The sequence below is a fragment of the Triturus cristatus genome, chromosome 1_2 (genome assembly GCF_964204655.1).
Source record: "Triturus cristatus chromosome 1_2, aTriCri1.1, whole genome shotgun sequence".
Lineage (NCBI taxonomy): Eukaryota > Metazoa > Chordata > Amphibia > Caudata > Salamandridae > Triturus > Triturus cristatus.
The window spans coordinates 1,090,797,621-1,090,818,450 of record NC_140580.1 but is presented as its reverse complement, the minus strand read 5'-3'; the positions used below and the strand labels follow the sequence as shown (position 1 = coordinate 1,090,818,450).

Sequence of the window (20,830 nt, the reverse complement as noted above, 5' to 3'; positions counted from 1 at the left end):
AACATTTTGCGTCAAGTTAGCAAAACCAGAAAACAAGAGGTGGACACCTTGTTCACCTGGGAAGCAAATTATAGACTACTGTCATTGAATATGCCGAGATTTCTGTTTGGAGGTCACTTGTGTGGCACCTAATTCCTCAGGCAACCAATCGGGTGACCACATTTAAGGACGTTTTTCAAAGATAAGAATTTCAGTATTTTCTCTGTTCAATTTAAGGCAATTGGCCCCAGCTTTCAAGCTATTATAAAAATGCGTTTTAGTGGGCTAGTAACATGGAAAATGGTCAGCAGGATCTAAGTGTCATCCGCATAGAAAATAAATTGCAGACCATAAGATCTTGAAAGCTATCAAGTGGCTGCATGCATATGTTGACAAACGTGGAGCTGAACACTTCTGGTGAAGGGTTTGGAACAGAAGGTCCTCAAAGCTACAGTTCGAGTACTATCCGATAGGATAGGGTGGAGCCATTTGACTACCTTTCCTCCTTTTCATCAGTGTTTAAGAGAAAACTTAAAACTTGGCTTTTTGTGCAGGCCTAAGCCTCTGTTCACTTTCCGATCACGTTGCTTTGCGCCGGGTCTCCTTGGAGTAGCTGTTGCACGCTATAAATTGCCATCATCATCATCATCATCAGTACCTGCAGAGACTGCATCATATGTTGCTTAGAGGCCCAATAGGACGAATGCAGCAGCGCTTCCTTGGTCTAGAGGGAACCTGAGGACATCAATAACAGCAAGTAGGGTGGATGCCGTGCTGTAGCAGGGCCGAAATCCAGATCGGAAATGATCAAGTAGATTGTTTTCTTCTTTCTGCCAAATTATTGGAGATTAACTCACTGTGGACCCAGCACGATGTTTTACTGAGTAGTGTAGCGATGCGCTCTACTGTTCGAGAGCGCCCCAGTGCATGCTGGGAAAAGGCGCGTCTTCGCGCCAGATAGCCACGAGGAGAGCTAGCGTGCAGATGCGTCCCGGCGCTCGGGAACAATAAAAGATAAAACTACCTTAACCACAAGGTGTAAGTGCTTATATGTATCAAGCCAGGCATCCTTACAAAATGGCGACGAGGATGGGATGTCACCATTGAGGGAGTTCAGGAACAACAGAACCCAGACACCCAAGACCTGGGAATATCCGAGCGTGGCAGAGGTGCATCATCACCACAGGCCAACCCACGGAACGGAGAAGTCCGGCGCAGTCACCAGCACCCCGTCAAGCCACGAGTGAGCCGGAGGAGCGACGGAAAGAGCGGCCAGGCACGCCAAAAGGGTTAGAGCCACGGGGAGGGCCCACGGAAGCACTAGAGGCTCTAGGCCTGGAGGGCAGGACCCAGGCAACACCCCAGAAGAGGCAGGACACCCCATAGGGGGTAACACCCGGAGAGAGCAAGACCCGCCGAACTTAGGCCAAGACTCACACCGAGGCACACAAAACAACACGGGGGAGCAGGAGGGCGCGGCAGTCAGAAGCAGAGTGACAGAGCGCACCAAAAGAAGGTAACCTGCGCCCGGCCAGCTAAGGGAAGCAACAGAACTGGTGACCCCAGAGTCATCGCGGAGAGGGCAAGGAAGCCTTTCACCCACACAACCCGGCAGATCAGACGAGAGGCAAGCTCCAGGGAGCCCACCGGAGACAGACGACAGACATAGCTTAGTCCAACGAGACAGGGGCAGGATGTGCGCCCAAGCGACGTTTCTCACCAACCTAGTCCCCTTCCTACCCAAGAGGGGAGAACCGGCGATGCCCTGGGAGGATTGGAAGCGGTATTTCCTGAACTATCTCGAGGCCTTAGAAGAAGAAGGTGAAGGAGGGTTCTCAAGTTCAAGGAAAAAGAAAATACTACTACACAACCTAGGCCCGGAGGGCATCAGGGTATACGACAGCCTAGTGAAGGTGACCAGACCTGCGGATGATACAGAAGTGTTCCAACACGCGCTGGAAGACCTAGACTCCCACTACCGCCCAGTGGTGTGCACGGCCATAGATAGATGCAACTTCTTCCAAAGAAAACAGAGCAAGGGAGAGTCTATAGATGAGTATGTATCGGCTTTACGGAAGTTGGCGTTGACATGTAGATTCGGCACACTTCATGACGAACTCATCAGGGACCAGATCATTATGCACACAGCCAACACGGCCATACAGGAGAAGCTATGGGTCAACGGCGATGCTCCACTAAAGGATGTGGTGGCGCTAGTGAGGAAGGCAGAACTATCTAAAAGGTGCGCGGAAGCGGCCAAAAGAGAGGGTGGCGACAGAACACCGGTCTGTAGGATAACAGACAGAAGCAAACCAGAAACCCCCAAGCAGCAGACACCAACTAACACAAAGTACCAGAGAAGATACCCTCAAAAGACCACGAGAAACCAGAGACCACAAGGAGAGAGCAAAAACATGTGCTACAGGTGTGGCAGCCAAACACATGCGGGCAACGACAGAGCATGCCATGCATTTCGAGCCAAATGCTCCTACTGCAGTATAATGGGGCATTACGAGAAAGTATGCAGGCGCAAGCTCAGTAGGGCGGAAGTGAAGTACGTTGCCCAGGAACCAGAAGGCGAGGAGGAAACCCAAGAAGAGGGAGACGAGGAAGACGAAGTCCTATGCATCGACGACCAGGTGTTGGGAGTAAGCTGCACGCGCTCCAAGAAACCAGCGTTACAAATGGAGATTGGCGGTGTACAAGTGAACATGGTGGCGGACTCCGGCTCCCCATACACAATCATCCAAAGGACCATATGGGAAAACAAGTTCAGGCCCAGAGTAGGGGAAGAGCTACTACCCACAGACATCCACCCAGTCACGTTCACAGGAGAACCCATACCCATGGTGGGGTACCGATGGCTACGATTCGAATTCAAAGGACGTAGAGCGGAGGGAAAGCTGTACGTAGCAGAGAAGGGACCTTCCGTACTAGGATGGATGGACCAAGGAAATTTAGGGATACAACTCAACCCGGGCAGGTCCACGCAAGTGCTGATGATCGAAGCAAAACAAGCGCGCGAAGAAAGTAGATGGAAGACAGAATACCCGGAGGTGTTCAAGGGAACCATAGGAAGAATGACGAAATTCACGCACAGAATCCGCCTCAAGGCCGGGGCAAGGCCAGTGAGCCACAAAGCTCGCAACATTCCCTTCAGAAGCAGAGAAGCGGTTCAAGAAAAATTGCGACGACTGGAGAAAAACGGAGTCATAGAAGCGATCGAGAGTGCGGAATGGCTCGCACCGCTGGTGGTAGCCCAGAAACCCAACGGGAAGGTACGCCAGTGTGTGGACTTGAGGGAACTCAACAAGAACATCCTAGTAGACAAGTTCCCGTTGCCCCGGATAAATGAGATGTTGGCGAAAACGAAAGAGGTCAAGTGGTTCTCAACAATAGACCTCACCTCTGCATACCACCAAATCGCGCTGCATGCCACCTGCAATCACCTGACGTCATTCATCACGCCGTTTGGGAGCTACAAGTTCCTCCGGATGCCGTTCGGCCTAGCATCAGCTGCAGCCATTTTCCAAAACTCATGCATCGGCTGTTCCAGAAGGTGGAGGGAGTTCAGTACTTCCAAGACGACATCCTCATCATGGGGAAATCCAAGGAAGAGCACGATGAGAAACTGCACACAGTATTGACGATCTTAGCTCAAAACGGGCTCACGGCGGAATGGCAAAAGTGTAGATTTGGAGTGGACTCGGTGACATACCTGGGCCACGAAATCAGCGGGAGAGGAATAGAACCTAACAAGCGAACATGACGGCCATCAAAGAAGCACCAACACCGACAAGGAAGGAAGATGTTCGATCCTTCCTAGGCATGGCGGAGTTCTACAGTAAGTTTGTCCCTCATTTCGCGACCAAAACGCACCACTTGAGGCATTTTTTGAAAGAGAAGAACGCTTTCAAATGGACACGGGAGGGACAAGAAGAATTTGAGGAGATAAAACGCGACATCTGCACAGCAATTCCCCTGGAAGGGTTCGATCAAGAAGCTTTATCTATACTAACCACTGACGCCAGTGACAAAGGCCTGGGGGCGGTCTTAATGCAAAAAAGCCAGAGCGGAGACATCACCACGCTTTGCCTCGAGATCCTTAGCGGCCAACGAAGAGAAATTCAGCGTCCTAGAGAAAGAAATGCTGGCGACCGTCTGGGCAATGGAACGATTCAGACAGTTCCTGTGGGGCTCGAAGTTTCTGCTCCGCACCGACCACAAACCATTGGTGAAAGTCCTGACCTCAAGAGGATATGCGCATGCAACCCACCGCATCGCGAAGATGAGCCTGAGGCTGTTGGATTACGTGTATGACGTGGAGTACCTCCCAGGATCCAAGAATAAGGTAGCAGACTTCTTGAGCAGAGCAGCCGCAATGGAGCCAGCAGACAATCTGGAACCTTCTGAATGGGAGGACTACATGGTAGCACTCACGCAAGACCATGAAGGAGCAGTCAGCGCACAAGAGTGGGAAGAGGCGTACGCAGCAGACGAGACCCTAGGAACAGTGAAAGGCTACGTGACCCAAGGATGGCCTGACAAAAGGCACCTCGATAGTGAGCTGAGGAAATACTGGGAAGTCCGAGAAGAACTATCCATTGGAGACAACCCAGTATTCCTACTGAGAGGGGACAATGTGGTCCCCCCGCAATCCCTGGTGAGCCATCTCCTAACCATTCTACACGAAGGACATCTGGGGATCATGAAGACCAAGGCGAGAGTGAAGCAGGCATACTGGTGGCCAGCGATAGATGGGCACGTGGAGAGACACGTCAGAATGTGCGAATAGTGCAGTAGGGCCGATAAAACACAAACCTTACTACGCCCGCCACTGGGAAAATTCACGGGGCTGTCTAGCCCGTGGGTAATGCTTTCCATGGACATACTGGGTCCAGTCCTGAACGCAGGTGTGTCCACATACGTCATAGTATTGGTGGACAGGTACCCTAAATGGCCGGAGGTGGAAGTATGTGAAACGGCAGACACCGAGGCAGTATTAGCATTCCTCACGGCCACGTTCCTGAGGGAAGGAATACCCAAGGTGATAACGTGCGACAATGGCCCACAATTTGTATCAGCGAGATGGAACGCCTTCATGACCAGAAATGGGATAGAAGTCAAACACACGCCAATCTACCACCCAGCAGGGAACGGACTCGCAGAAAGGTTTAATCGGGTGATAATGGGATCCGTACAAGCAGCAATAAGTGCAGGACTAAACTGGGAGAAGGAACTCCAACGCATGCTGTGGGCGTATCGCATCACCCCGACCAACACCGGGTACAGTCCGTTCAAGATCCTACGGGGACGTGACCCTTTCACGAAGGACAATGTAGCGTGGAAACACCTCCTGGTGCAAAGCAAATGGTCGCCCGTAGTGGTAAGGCGCAACCTGGACAAAGCGCAAGCCCTGTACACCGAATACTATAACAAACGACGCAACGTCAAGGAGGTAACCCTAGAGAAAGGGGAGTGGGTAAGAGTAAAACAAGCTACGCTAAGGAGGAAATGAGACAGCAAATTCAGCCCACCTTTGCAAGTGATAGAACCCTACGCCAGGTCGGCTTTATTGAGTGATGGGAAGATATGGTCGCAAGAGAGGATGGCGAAGTGCAACAAAATCATGAAGTGGGAAGATCCGGAGGACAGGAGAGCACCGATTACCGAAGAGGGAGGTGAGCCTGAGATAGAAGGAAGCCCGGAGGTCAGAGAGCAAAGCTCTACCCCGACCAGGAGGAACGTGGAGAGTCAGAACGCATCAGGTGGAAGCAGAGAAGGAGAAACGAACAGACAGGGTTAACCTATGAACGTAGAGGCCCAAGTAAAGGAAGAAGAGATGCGAGGAGAGTTGGGAGCAAGAGGAGAACTCCTGACTAAACGTCAAAGGTCGGCTCAAGAGCAAGGACAGAACTGTACGAGATCGGGCAGAGTGATCAAGATGCCGAGACGGTTTGAGGACTTTGACACGCAAAGCAAGTAAGACTGTAATGGTAGGCCAGCTATGGGCCTTGTGTTGTAAGGGGCTAAAGGGGGGAGATATGTAGCGATGCACTCTAGTGTTCGAGAGCGCCCCAGTGCATGCTGGGAAAAGGCGCGTCTTCGCGCCAGATAGCTGAGAGGAGAGCTAGCGTGCAGATGCGTCCCGGCGCTCTGGAACAATAAAAGATAAAACGACCTTAACCACAAGGTGTAAGTGCTTATATATATCAAGCCAGGCATCCTTACAAGTAGCCATCTGCAAATAGTACTTTGTATATTGTGTCATTGTTTTACAACTCCTAGATGGCCAATACGTTGCTTATAAACGTGGTGGCCATTTTGGAACTTTAAAACAACAATTCACTACTTTCGATGCCATTGCAAGACAACTGCTGCAAAGATTCATTTTTTTCTTTATTGTAAATATATGGCCGCCACATTTAATGATGGCATGTTTTCTTTTCTTAACTTTAACTCTTTTATTGTAACTTGAGCATGTTTGTTCGGTTTGTATGTGTTTTCTGTTGAGGAAGGGGAAGAGGGTGAATTCAAAAATGAGTCAATGGATGAAGGACTGGATGAATGAGTGTAAGAATGAGTGACAATATGATGACCTATTGAGTGCCTAAACTCACTTGTGGCTGCAGATGCCCTTTCAGGTTAGCCATACATTTTAGTATTGCTAAAGCTTGTTTAAACTGTGAGGGAGGCACAGCACATTGAGTATTTTACTAGAGGTCAAAACATCCAGAGCAGTCTCTGTCTGTCTGTCTGTCTGTCTGTCTGTCTGTCTGTCTATCTATCTATCTATCTATCTATCTATCTATCTATCTATCTATCTATCTATCTATCTATCTATCTATCTATCTATCTGTCTGTCTGTCTGTCTGTCTGTCTGTCTGTCTGTCTATCTATCTATCTATCTATCTATCTATCTATCTATCTATCTGTCTGTCTGTCTGTCTGTCTGTCTGTCTGTCTATCTATCTATCTATCTATCTGTCTGTCTGTCTGTCTGTCTGTCTGTCTGTCTGTCTGTCTGTCTGTCTCTCTCTCTCTCTATATATATATATATATATATATATGTATAGATATATTCAATGTGTATATATATATATATATATATATATATATATATATATATATATATATATATATATGTGTGTGTGTGTTAATTGCTGGACAGCAGGCCCTTACAGAGCACTCTCTCTCTCTCTCTCTCTCTCTCTCTCTCTCTCTCTCTCTCTCTCTCTCTATTTATATATATATATATATATATATATGTATAGATATATTCAATTTATATATATATATGTGTGTTCATTGCTGGACAGCAGACCAGGAAGGATGGGCTAGAACAACAATATCATGTCCTTACCACAAGATGAGAGCGATGAAGGGTTAAAAAAACGAACTTAGCTGTACTTGTGAGGGAACAACGATGTAACGTTTTTTAACCGTAGCAGTACAATGAGCTATAGCTGGCTAGTGTTTATTCGTATATTTTTTAAAGCTTTGCTTCACTTATAACTCTCTTTTCTTTGAGCTGTTTGTATCATCAGTGGTCTGCAGACCAGCGGTGATTTTGCATAAACTTTTATTCGACAAGGCTCAGTATTGTTGATGAGCGTAAAGAGCACCGGTTTGAGATAAATAAATTGTACTAACAAGTAAAATATGTGTGTTTTTTTTAATTACAGTTCCAGCCATCAGACTGCAGCCTCGGCTGTGGGGAAGCAAGAGTGAGAAGGCAAACAGGAGCGCGTGGGAGCCCGGGGAAGTTTGAGAAGTTTCCTGCCTGCCCCACGGGTCGCGTGGTGAGCGCGCTATAAACATGCCGCCCAGGGGCCGCCCTTCGGGACACAGCTCTGCTCATGGTACCCAGGAGGAAGGAGACCTTTTCACGTCGCCGCCGGTCCTATACGTCTAGTGTACTTGAGAGCTACTGGAGGGCGGTACATTCCTAATGCTTTGACTGCCCCCATCCTTGGCAGGGGGTGGTCTTCAGCGTTCACATGCCATGGCCGAGAAGTCCATCCGGGTACCACAGCGCTGGGCATCGTCCTTCCCCGTTGAGAACGAGTTTCCATTCGGATACCCGACGAGCGTCTGCGACGAGGTACCTGGGCAAAAATACCTGTGCTGCAATTGCAACAACGTCCTGAAGAAGGCGCAGCAGAGCCTGTGCGGGCACAGGTACTGCTCGGCGTGCCTCGCCTGGATTCTGAGGTAGGTGCCCTCCGGAGGCGTGGCTGCCAGGCAGTAATGTGTGCTTTCTGCAAATACTAGGCGGTGTGTCTAAAAGATGCTCTTTTATGTCGACGCAGCCCGAGGGGAGGTCTGGAAATTGCCGACTCTGCGTTTCAACGTAGAAGTTCTAGGAGGTCGTAAAAACACTGTCATAAAACTGTTGCTGCAGTGAGCCCCATTGACAACAAACATCAGAAATGTATTAATGCACGTAGATGTAAACCACGATTGGGCTACATTTATGGGTTTTTTTACTTAACATCCTCATAAAATTATAATTATCATTAAGGACATCTATTAGGTTACTTACCATGATAATTTGTCATTTCCAGCAGTACTCCAAGGAAGATGCTAGGATCAGTTTTCCAGGAGTGCCATACGTGCCTGCTTTCTGGGACCAAAACGAGGCAGGGTAATTAGCGTAAAGCTGATATCCATGGAAATTGCGTCACCCAGCGTCTGTTCCCATGATGGCATCACAGGAAATCACGTGACATATTATGGGACAGAGGTCGGATAAAGTGCTAGGTAGCTTCTGACTCTGGATAAATTCATCATAAACTGAGGTGCTGTATTGCCCCAGCCCATCTACACCTTTTCCAACTCTTTCCACTGCCCATCCTAACTCTCTAACACTCACCTCATCCGATAGAAAACTCAGACCACTGGTCTGCCCCTCTATGCGCCTGGCATCTTTCATTGTCATCACAGCCACTGTTGCTTGCGATCATTTCGTAAACACACCATTCCACAGCTAATGCACCAACCAACTCCCTGGTACCCATGCAACCGGATTGATGCAGTAGTCTTGCATTAGGACTGCCCCTGTACTGTTCTCACGTCTGACAAGGTCTTAAACTTTGCCACTTGAACCTTATATAAACTCCCAGCACACACCCCAGCCTCAAGCTTTCAGCACCAGGTCAGTAGCTCTCCGCTGCCAACAGGGCCCTCTGCAAGCCTTGGACACTGGTATTTAGAGCCAACCTTCCCCTGTCCTCTGAACACCTTTGCCTGCTCAGCTGGATAGACTTATACCCACTGTTTAAGATCTGCCAATCACAGCTTCTTGTCTCAGACAAACCACCTTGTGCTGCATCCAGATTTAGGGAACATTACCTACCAGCGCCCTGCACTGGAATGCATTCCCACCAGCCCATCCCAGCATGCATCTCTCTCCTGCACATTAAAAACGCCCAAAATGATCACATCCTGCTACTCGAAAGGAAACATTGACAACCACCTTAGTCTTCTCTCATGTAACATAAATATGCAAATTGCTTCCTGCGTATCTGTGTATTATATGAGATGTTTGGTTGTTCAGAGCGGTGTCTTTATCCTCATTACTTGACTATGTTTGAGGTGTTTGTTCTCCTCTATTGCACTATTCCAGTTCAACCTCTGCCAACTGCGACACGTGAGAACTTGATGTTAATGATTATTTTATGGAAAATCTTTTCATGCTATTTTTAAATGATAATAGATGAAATTGGTGCATCAACTTAGATTACTTAAACACATTTTTAATTGTTTTGATCAAATGTCATCTTGTATTCACACTTTTGATACTTTGGATTTTTATTTTATGCGCTTTTATGGTCTATTTATATTAGAATGAATAAAGATATTGATTGATTGACTATATTATTCAACCAGGTCCGGTCAATGTACTATATTCTGAGATTGCGTTTTTCTGATATAAATGCTATGGCCTACGCTCAATAAAGAAAACTATATATGATAAATGTACGTCACAAGACGAGTGAGCGTTTGTGCACCTGGCCTGTTGTACCAGGGCTGTGTGTAGTTTTTGTTACGCAAGAGTAATATCACTTTGTACTTCTTGCTACGTACACCTGTAGTTTGATGGAGTTATTCGTTAACTGTGCACACACAGTCGCATAATTGTATTTGTCACATAGTAGAGATGCAATACTTGAGTCACGCTTGCAAAAAAATTTCAGCCAGGTTTATAATTTTGATGGTCAAACACGTCCTTTATTGCTGAGAACAGACAGTCAAAAAACTAATCTCTGGCCAAAAAAAGGTCTCAGACCTTTGTGTGATTGCAATATTTACGCGAAATACACCTAAAGCTTAAGGTTCGGGCGTGATGTATGTGTACCCTGCATAAATAAAACTGCCCAGCTTTGCACAGCACTGTTTTAACCTTGCTCGCACCCTCGTCATTCCATACATCTGTGCAGTGTAGGGATGTCCGTTGTTACCACCAGGAACAGCAGTGGCACGTGCAATTTAGATCACCGCATGAGGTTTAGATACTTCCTGTTCAGGCAACCACCTCTTTAATGACTGACTGACGGACTGACTGAGGGTATTTGTAGAGCGCACTTATGCCGAGGCTTCTTGGCGCTAGGTAGAATGAGCTGGGAGTTGCACTGCGGTTAGCATTGTGTGAAGAGCCTGGTTTTTATAGCTTTCCTGAAAATGGACCGTGATGGCTGAAGTCGGAGCGAGACTGGACGGAGTTCCATAATTTGGCTGCCAAGAATGAAAAGCGTTTGCCTCCCCAACTAACCGTCTTCGTCTTGGGAGGAAGGACCAGCCCAGAGTCCATGGACCTTAGACAGCGCAACCGGATGTAGCGGGGGAATAATGATTGTACATCTTCCGCCCCACCTCCATAGAGGGCTTTGTGCATAAGGCAAAGGGCTTTGAACTCCACCCGTCTTCTCACCGGAAGCCAGTGTAGTAGTTTAATGCTGGCTTAGGTGGAGTGATGCTTAGGTAGACCATACAAAACTCGGGCTGCATCATTTTGAAGTGACTGAAGCTTGTTAAGCTGTTTCACTCCAGCGCCCAAATAAAGTACGTTGCAATAATCTATCCTTGACAGAATAAGGGCGCCAACCACCGTTTTCCTGAGGGAAAGCTGGATGAATGGGAGAATTTTACGCAATATCTTAAGTGTAAAAAAGCAGACAGAGACCACCTGGTTAATTTGGGGGGCCCAGGTGAGATCCTTATCGATGAGAAAACCGAGATTTCTAGCCTTGGCCACCGACGATGGACAGGTACCGGCTTCAGGAGGCCACCAGCATTGGGTCCAGATTGAAGGTTTCTTGCCAAATTCTAGGATCTCAGTTTTTTCGGTGTTAAACTTTAAGAAGTTGACCCTCATCCATGACATCACAGAGGAAAGACAGTCATGGAACCGCTCGGCTGACATACTGTCATTTTGAGTAACCGACACCATCATTTGTGTGTCAGTTGTGAGTAACCGACACCATCAGTTGTGTGTAATGACTGAACCATTACACATCATGTGTAATGGTTCAGTCTAGCCCTTTTCCAACTGTAGCCGAATGACTGCGGTGGATATGCTGGTAGTCAGTGCCAGATTAAACCCTGTGGAGTCCCCTCGGCACTTGAAATTTCAGGTCCCCCCTCGCAACTGTTCTCCTATTACGTTTTTCATTTTACCAACCAACAATTTTAATAAACCATTTTTTTTGCACAAAACTAAGCATTAACAATTATGAATGTAATTAAACAAAAATTACTTTTTAAAAATTTTAATAAACCAACAAAACTTTAAATATTCACTCTCCTCAATTTGTTTGTGGTGAAATCTTCCAGGACAGTATTTTCTCTACAGGGTCTTTAATGAAAAGTTTTCGTTTCTTTGAGTTGATTATTTTTTTTCTATCTTTTGGAAACAATTTAAGAAAGCTTGCTTGTAATATTCTTTCAAGATCAAAAATCAATATTATTTTGGTCCGTTGTTGCGGGCTTCCTAAAAGGAGTGAGGCCCATAGGCCGGTGCCTACTTTGCCTATTTGATAATGCGGAACTGCGGGTAGTGGTTTTGCAAAAAAAGCAGTAACCTCCTTTCCAACCAGAGGGGTTGTCAAGTATGGAGTACTCACAACTGTAAGCATTTACACAGGCGTAAATATATACGGTGTATGTGTACACAGGTGTAATGTCTTAGAAGAAATGCAATTACTTTCTGCTAACTTTGGACCTGGTTTAGATTTTGGCGATTAGGGTACTCTGGCACTGTTCCAGCGCAGAGTGTAAAATCCCTCCCTACCGTCACGGACCAAAAGATCTCACATACACACACTATCCATACATTCGCTGGAGGGGCCCATAACACCAACATTCACTCACCATCAGTCCGTGCCAGAGACGATCATCCTTCCAAGCGCTGGAAAATGAGGGGGGAAAATACCACTTCTCCCCAATGAGCAACAAATCTACACAGCCTTCTATTACTCATTAGGCCCTGGATTTCACCTTTGGTATTCCCCTCATAAACGGGACGGGTCTGTTAGTTGTAGGTTTAAGTGAATTTCTAATACTCTAATTAACCCTTTCATTAACACATTTCAATGAATAAACAACCCAACTAATTTCTGTAGATGTTCAAATTCAATTTTATATTAATATTGCAAATTAAATCATTCATTTGATCAAGTTGCCATTCATATTTACCTATTCTGGCTAAAGTCGTCCTCTATGTCAAATCTGGCAGTCTCGCAAATCTATGCCCATCACTTTTAGTAGGTTCAGTTCATCAGGAGTTTGGGCATTAATTCAGTCCGTCAAAGATTCAGGCTAACAGCTGTCCTGCAGTGTCACCGTCCTCTCTGTCAGCATATCATCCGGAAATCGAAGGAGCGACTCCCAACCTCTCTATTCTATGGCTTTTATAATAATTTCAATAACAAAATGTAACAAAAATGAGTTTTAAACTGTTCTGATTGGCTAATCAGGGGTCGTCCTACAAAGTTCTCATAAGGTTTAGTCCATGGTGTCATCATACTTGCTGGTTCCGGTTTTTTAAGAAAGTCTTTTGTCTGTAGTGTTGGCACTATTCCCAGTGCGACCTTGATAAGTACAGCTTGCCTGGGGTCAGGACGGGGCCATTGTTGCTCATCTTAGCGCAGGTGCACTTCACCCAAGCCTTGTTCGCGTTGGCAGTCGGGTTAGGCACCAAAATCAGCCATCTTTCGATAGGCCAAAATGGACAACTTAAGCAAAGAAACACAAACACGTAATTAATACATAAAAATGACTATACCAATGTTATTCCCTCGCTAATACCCATATGTGTGTGTATTTATCTAGCCAAAAGCAACACTCAATGCGGTTTATACTTACTAAATAAAGCACGAATCACAATTACATCACAAAAGCAACATATATCATGCAATATTCTAATTGTCTATCATTAGTATGCGTACGAAATTTAGTTCATGTAATTAATTAGACCATGCAGATGCAAATCCCAGGTATATTTCAGTCATTAATAAGGTTGATTAGTTATTTCCACATCACTCCAATCCATTAGTTTGATTATGCAAAATAGGGTGGGTATACACATTTTTTGCATAACCCGCTCCAGCAGCACAGTGTAGAATACCTTGTTTCAATCTTTTTTGATCTAGTTTGGTGAACTGTCATGTTTCCGACTGTAGTGCCCCTGCTTGTTCCATCTGCGGAAACCTACACCAAAGGCTTCACGGAGTCGGCGACGTTGGTGAAGGTGCAGCAAACCATCCACCCTATTTAGAATGGACTGTCAGATGTACTTTTTGTCAGTTCTGGACCACCAGGGTAATCCTGGGCATCCCAATCTTTAAAAATATAAAAATGTCTCCTGCAAGAATGATCCCAGAGTGTCAGGTTATTGTTTTTTATTTTTCAAAAACAATTTGGTTTTGAAAAGCAAAATAGTTTAGTGAGCGGCCACCTAAAACAAGGCACAGAGATCTTCCCAGGAGATGGGTTGAATGGAAGTGGGAAGGAATAGAGTGACTTGGAGAGACAGGAAGATGGAGAGAGGAGGTTGCTACAGAAGGGAGAGAGTGAGAGAGGTCTGAGAAAGGGAGACAGAGATAAATATAGAGCGAGTGATAGAGAGAGAACTAGTGAGAGAGAGACAAATAGAGGGAGACTGAGAGAGGATCTCACACTTTCAGGTCATATACACTATAGCAGTTGCTCAAGTTAGCTTACTGTCACTGGCTGACACATGATCTACCACTTAGCTCACAGAAGCCTTACAAGCTCAGACAACAAGCACGTGCCTTAGATTAGTGTTCCACCAATCTTTCACGCTGTGGCCAGAGGCAGCAATATTGGTGATAACCGTATAGACGTTTTATCAATATAAACTACGAAATGCTTCAACATGAGAAATGAAACAATGGCCATAACAGCAAGTGTCCTGTGGCACGAAGAAAAAACATCAGCAATAAGTGTCCTCATTTGGGAACAGGTGATCAGTCAGATATCAGCTTTAACTATATTATGATAGTGATGTGATTGCATCCTCATCTATCAGCTTGGCAGTTCCTGAAAATACACTCATTTGGCTCACACATGCCATCTGTTCATTAGACCTCACTGAACTCCACTTTCCTCTAAAATACAAGCTTGCCATTTTCTGAAAGTAACTTGCTTTGTGTCCCAAATAACCATCCTTTTACTTTTAGTGGAAAAAGCCATGTCCCTAAATATTAGCTTATCATTGTAATCAAGTAAACCCAAACGCTACTTCTCCAGATAGACCAAATCTTCCCCACATACCTGTGCATCCTCATCATGTGCAAGGGATGCGCACAGGGGGTAAATGATGGACACCTTATTCCAGGATGACCAGAATTTTTGGCATCAATGGCCACAATAATGTTTACCATGGCAAGGGGGGGCACGTTATACTACGCCCATTGTTACGCTAGCTGTAATGTTCACCATCACTACGCCGTGGCGGCATGACGCTGATGGCTGCTACATACACTGACTGATTGAGAGAGTAGCCAGCACCTTGCTTTGCTAAGGTCATTTGCTACTTTGTTAGAAAATCTGTCTAGCCTGTTTTTTCCCTTTGGTTCCCCGGATGTTTTGAGATAAATGACAGTAAAGCTAATAACTTCAAAACAAGATTTTATTGGAATTTTGTTTTCCATGTTTTTCTTTGCCATTATTGTTTTCTTTTTCACCCTAATTATAATTTCAATCCACCACACACCAGGGTTAGATTTGACCTTGAGGTGCCCAATCTGTTGAAATGCCTATGTCCAGGAACTGTATGTTGAGTCCATACACAACTAAAAACAAGCATTGGGCATAGCCAATAGGTCTCGCCTTTGGGACCTTATAAATGTTTAGCCATGCAACAGTTGCATACCTAAATACTTATAAGGTCCCAAAAGCGAGACCTATTGGCTATGCCAAGCGGCCCTGCGGCCGGGAAAGTTAAAGTGATCGCGATCACGATCAAACATCAAAGCGGCCGTGCGGCTGCGAAAGTGAAAGTAATCACGGTAAAGCGCGGCGCGCGCACCCGCGACATGCACTGTAGATTTAGGCTGGCCTGGTAGAACTTTTTGGAGCCATCTCAATAAGTCTCGCCAGACCAGCGCATGCGCTGGGTCAGGCGAGACCTAACAAATGACTTATTTATTTGAAAAGTTTTATAAAGCGCGAACATGACCCTTCCGGGTATCAGATTTCTGTACACAAAAGCAAGCAATATGAACAGGAAGGGTAGCACATTTTACAACTAACCAGACAGTTAAATAATAACATGAAAGAGAAGTAACCTGGAAATAGGAGATATAAAGCAAAACAAATGCAACATTGATCGATTAAGAGTACCGAAGAGCCTCAAGAATTAGTAGATTGCAGCATTGATGGTGGACTGGAAACATTTTGGACTTGCTTGACCAGGTGACTTCAAGTTAAGGAAAGGCCTGCCCTTTTAACATTTATGAAAAATTTTTATTGACGTTTAAAATGTCATTACAGTACCATCTAATAACATAGTACTTTACGGTGCATATACAGAGGCAAAGCATGTTACATAGACTTTCTGTGTTGCGTACATACATCGGAGACAGGTCTATCTAGGTTACAGGGATCAATAAAACAGACTGTTACGTATCGTGCTACCATCACAAGTTATAGTGTGGTTATTCACTAATTTCTGACCCAGACTCCTCCTGCGGGGGTTCACATATGTTTCCACGGTAGGTATTCCATTTTCCCCACACCCTTGTCCATTTTTTGGGGCACCCTCGGTGAGTGCCACCATTGCCATATCCATGTCGTTACACCACTGGCAAAGGGTAGGAGTCTGCCTGGATCCCCAGCGTTGCGCTACATTCCGCTTTGCAAATGTCATGCTTAGTGTTACCCAGTCCTGAGCTGTATTATTTAAGTCCGTAGGCTCCCACACATTGAGAAGGCAAAGTTTTGGCTCAGGGACACTCGTGACCGTCGTAACCTGTGAGAGAGTGCGCATCACCGCTTTCCAATACTGTGCAATCTCCGGACAGAGCCAGAGAGTGTGGAAGAGTGTACCTAACCCTCCACACTGCCTAAGACAAAGGGGTGTGTCTGTCCGGTTTATTTTGTGCAACAACGTCTGTGTATAGTATGTGCAATATAGGATTTTTAATTTCACCAGATTAAGCCTCGATGATATCGCTGCCTCCTTAGGGGACGCTAGCGCCTCTTGCCAGTCTGTTTCATCTAGGTCACCTACTTCTAATTCCCATCTGGCCTTCAGTGCCGCTGTAGGGTCCTGGCGGTTATTTATAATTTAACTATAGGTTTGGGAGATAGCCTTTTTGTGGATATGGTCTGTAAGGAGCCTATCTTCTAGTGGTGACGATTCCACAGGCCGTGTTCCGAGTGGGATCAGTGACTGAAGTGCATGCCTGACCTACATGTAACAAAATATTTCCGTCTTTGCCAGTCCATATGTGGCCTGTAAATGGGCAAATGTGACCATTTCCCCTTTCTTCCAAAGGTCTCCAACTCTTGTTATTTCTATCAAGTCCCACTGTCTGAAGCCTTTGGTGTGGCATAGTGTACCCAGTCTTTTCGTGTCCCACAGTGGCATAGCTTGTGTTATTACTCCCTCCCATCCCAGTGTCCGCTGTGCCTCAAACCAGACATGGACAGGGAGTGCTGTTGGGCCCGTGAGGTTGCTTCTCCTGACCCTATTGTATAGTGCTCCCATAATCCCTGTAACATCCAGCAGGTGTCTATCCATTCGGGATGCTGGGTCATCTTGGGGTACATGAAGTCATTGGTTTATGACTACAAGCTGTGAAGCCCAATAATAAATGTTTATGTCGGTGAGGGTGATGCCACCATCATACCAACTTCTCGTAAGTTAATGCATGGCTATACGGGGAGTTTTTCCATCCCAGAGTAGACTGATCACTTCTGCGTTTATCGCTGTAAAGTATGCTGGGGAGACCGGGAACGGTGTATTCTGTAGTGCATACAGGAACCTAGGGCGTGCCATCATTTTAAAGAGGGCTGCCCTTCCCAACAACGTCAGTGGCAATGTGCGCCAGTGCTTGACGTCGCCCTTAAATCTCATCAGGGGCTGTGTTAGGTTTTGCGCAATGAACTGTGGTTTATCGTGTGTTATGAATACCCCTTGGTATTTAAAGCCACTGTCGGTTACCTGAAGTGTACATCCACGTGGAAGTCGCGGCGGGGAGCCGTGCAGAATATAAAGAAGTGATTCTGCCCAGTTTATGGTATATCCGGAAACCCGTCTATATGCCGTACAAATGTCTAAAAGACAGTTAATGGAGCGCGCTGGGGATGTCAAATATAGTAATATATCGTCCGCATAGAGCAAAATTCGATCTTCCCAACCCATTGCCCATCTTAATCCACATATCACCGGGTCCTGTCGTATCCATGCGGCCAGAGGCTCCAATACTAACGCAAATAGGAGTGGTGATAGCGGGCAACCCTGCCGTGTCCCCCTGCCCAACGGAAATTCTGTCGATATATGGCCGTTTACTACCACCTGTGCCAATGGTTGTGTATAGAATAACTGGACCCATGCGCAGAATTTGGGACCGAATCCCAGGTGACCGAGGACCGCAAACAGAAAGGGCCATTCAACTAAATCGAACGCCATTCGTGCATCCAGTGATAGAATAACTGCGTCCTCCTCTATGGTGGATCTACGCGCTATAACACTATGGAGCCTTCTCAAGTTGAGTGCTGTATTACGATTTGGCATAAATCCGGACTGATCCGGATGGATCACCGTGGTGAGATGCGGTTGTAATGTCGTGGCCAGTGTTTTAGCTAAAACTTTTGCTTCAGCGTTTATCAGTGATATCGATCTATAAGATATACACTCCTGTGGTGGTTTGCCAGGTTTATGTATCGCGACTATGGTGGCCAGGCGCTGATCACTGGGTAGGATTCCCTTCTCTAGGCTATCTTTGTACATAGCAAGTAGATGTGGTACGAGTTGGGGTGCTGCTTTCTTATAGAATTCCACTGGAATTCCGTTGGGCCCTAAGGCTTTCCCTGTATGCAATGCGCCTTTTGCCTGTGTGAGTTCTTCCAGCGTTATATCTTCTTCCAGAGCCGCTGCTGCATCTGGGGTTAGCATGGGCATGTGTATGTCTTTGAGAAATGCAAGATTATCAGCTATCGAGGCTGTGGCTGTTGGTGTATACACTGTTTTGTAATGGGTCGCTAATGCTTCAGGTATTTGTTGTGGTTCAGCTGTTAGCTGTCCATTATCTAGCCGGATCTGTGCCACCCATTTACTAGCCCTCTCCTTCTTTTCGAGCCATGACAAGAGCTTACCCGCTTTGTCGTCCAGTTCGTAAACAGTGTGGTGTGCTTTAGTGAGTGTAGTGTTTGTCTCTTCCCGTGCATAGACTTTATATGCCTGTTGTGCCAGTTGCAACTTATGTGTTGTCTCCTCATTGGCATCTGCTATATGTGCTGCCTCTGCCAGGGATACTTCTAGTTCCAGACTTTCAATCTGGTGTCGCTGTATACTTTTGTGACCTGTAACTAGGGAGATTGCGTGCCCACCAAGTATCGTTTTTCGTCAAAATAATACTTTGTCGCCTTGAGGAGATCTCTACTGATTTTATGAGTTTTTAGGTATCCGGGGTGTATTGTGAACAGTCTACGTAATTTTGGGGTGAAGGGCGTGTATGCTATGAGTACTGGAGAGTGGTCCGATATACCCTTAGGTAGGTGTGTTATCTCTGTCATTCCTACCATCCCTGTAGCTAAGGCAAAAATGTAATCCAGTCTGGAGAGGCTATTATGTACTCCGGAGTGGAATGTGTATTGCTGTTCTGTTGGGTATCTAGTCCTCCAGACATCTATTAGGCCAAGAGCCTCTATGAACTCTACCAATTTAAGGTTGGCACTACTAGGATCTCTAGGGGGCTTTCTATCTCTGGATGCATTCATGGTGGTATTGAAATCGCCTCCCATTATTAGTTCTGCATGTGGGAGTGTGAGCAGGAATTTCCCCAGGTTCAGGAAGGCAGTCTGATGTAGTGTTGGTGGGATGCAAAGTGACACTATGTTGTATTTTCTACCGTCCCATTGACATGTTATCGCTGCAAGTCGTCCTTGGTCATCCTTGTGGGTCCTAGTTATGATCAACGGGAAGTGCCTATTGACTAGGATCCCCTCCCCTCGGGAACCGGAGGTAAAGTCAGAGTGCACTATCATTTTGAAACCCCATCTATCTAAGGCTTTAGGGGTCATCCCCGTCAGATGAGACTGCTGGAGAAATACTATAGTGGGATTTTTGCGTCTGAGGTATTGCAGGACCAGGCCCCACTTCATCTTATCTCCCAGGCCATTTACATTCCATGACAGCACCTTCAACGGAAGGCAGGACAGCCGGGAGGTCTGTGTCTGGGGATCTGAGTCACCAATCTTCAAGTTTGTTTGTGTCATGGTTGTCATCAATTGTTGTCAAGCAGTGAATTGTCCGTTATATCGCCCCTGTATTGTCTCCAAGCGTGACCCCTGGTACTGCACCTTTCGTCGAGTAAAACTAGAACAAAAATAAAACCCAATAACTGTACCCATTCCCTCCTCCCCCCTCCCTGCCTCCCTGCACAGCGGATTTAGAACTACCCGCCACCCCAACTCAGCAGAGTGCTTCGTCCCCATAACTTTGTACTTGCGTAAGGGGGAGAGTTACTCCGCGTCTCCCGTCCATTCCCATTCCCTTTGTTTCTTCATAATCTGCTGCGAACAAACTGCACCATCATATAGTTTGAACCAGCTTTTTCCCTCTGCTTCTACCCTTAGTTTTGCTGGGAAGAGCATTGCATATTTACGTTCTCTTTTCACTTCTAGGAAGTTACGGCGTTGCTTCATTACAGTCGCTGTGTAATCTGGGTAGAGGGTCATGTTACAGTTGTCCACCCGTAGTGGGGGAGCAATTAAGGCCGCCTGCAAAATTGCGTCTCGATCCCTGAAATTAAAGATTCGTGCCAGAACAGGTCGGGGGGGGGGGCCCGGCCTAGGTTTTCCTCCCGGTACTCGATGGGCTCTTTCCACCGAGAAGAAGTTGGAGAGTCCACGTGGCTGCAGTTGGGTTTGGACCAGGTCTTCTACGAAGAGATCTAATGCTGGCCCCTTGACGCTTTCCGGCACCCCCTCCAAGCGAATATTATTGCGCCGTGAGCGTCCTTCTTGATCGTCCAGCTTTTCTGCGATTTGCTTAGTAACTAATTCCAGGTGGCGTACTTGTCACTGCAAAGTCGCAGTGTCAGTCGAGAGAGTTGCGGTGGTGGTTTCCACTTCTGACATTCTGGTCTTCATTTTAGCG

General features: G+C 46.3%; 1 protein-coding gene across 1 annotated transcript in view; it reads left to right on the top strand.

The window, feature by feature from the left end:
• Positions 1 to 20,830, top strand: part of TRAF1 (TNF receptor associated factor 1) — a 152,881-nt gene that overhangs the window by 8,568 nt on the left and 123,483 nt on the right. The window contains exon 2 of the mRNA XM_085613576.1: positions 7,665 to 8,193. Coding sequence (XP_085469702.1) covers positions 7,985 to 8,193 — 209 coding nt within the window. The 5' untranslated portion in view covers positions 7,665 to 7,984. The remainder of the gene's footprint in view (positions 1 to 7,664; positions 8,194 to 20,830) is intronic.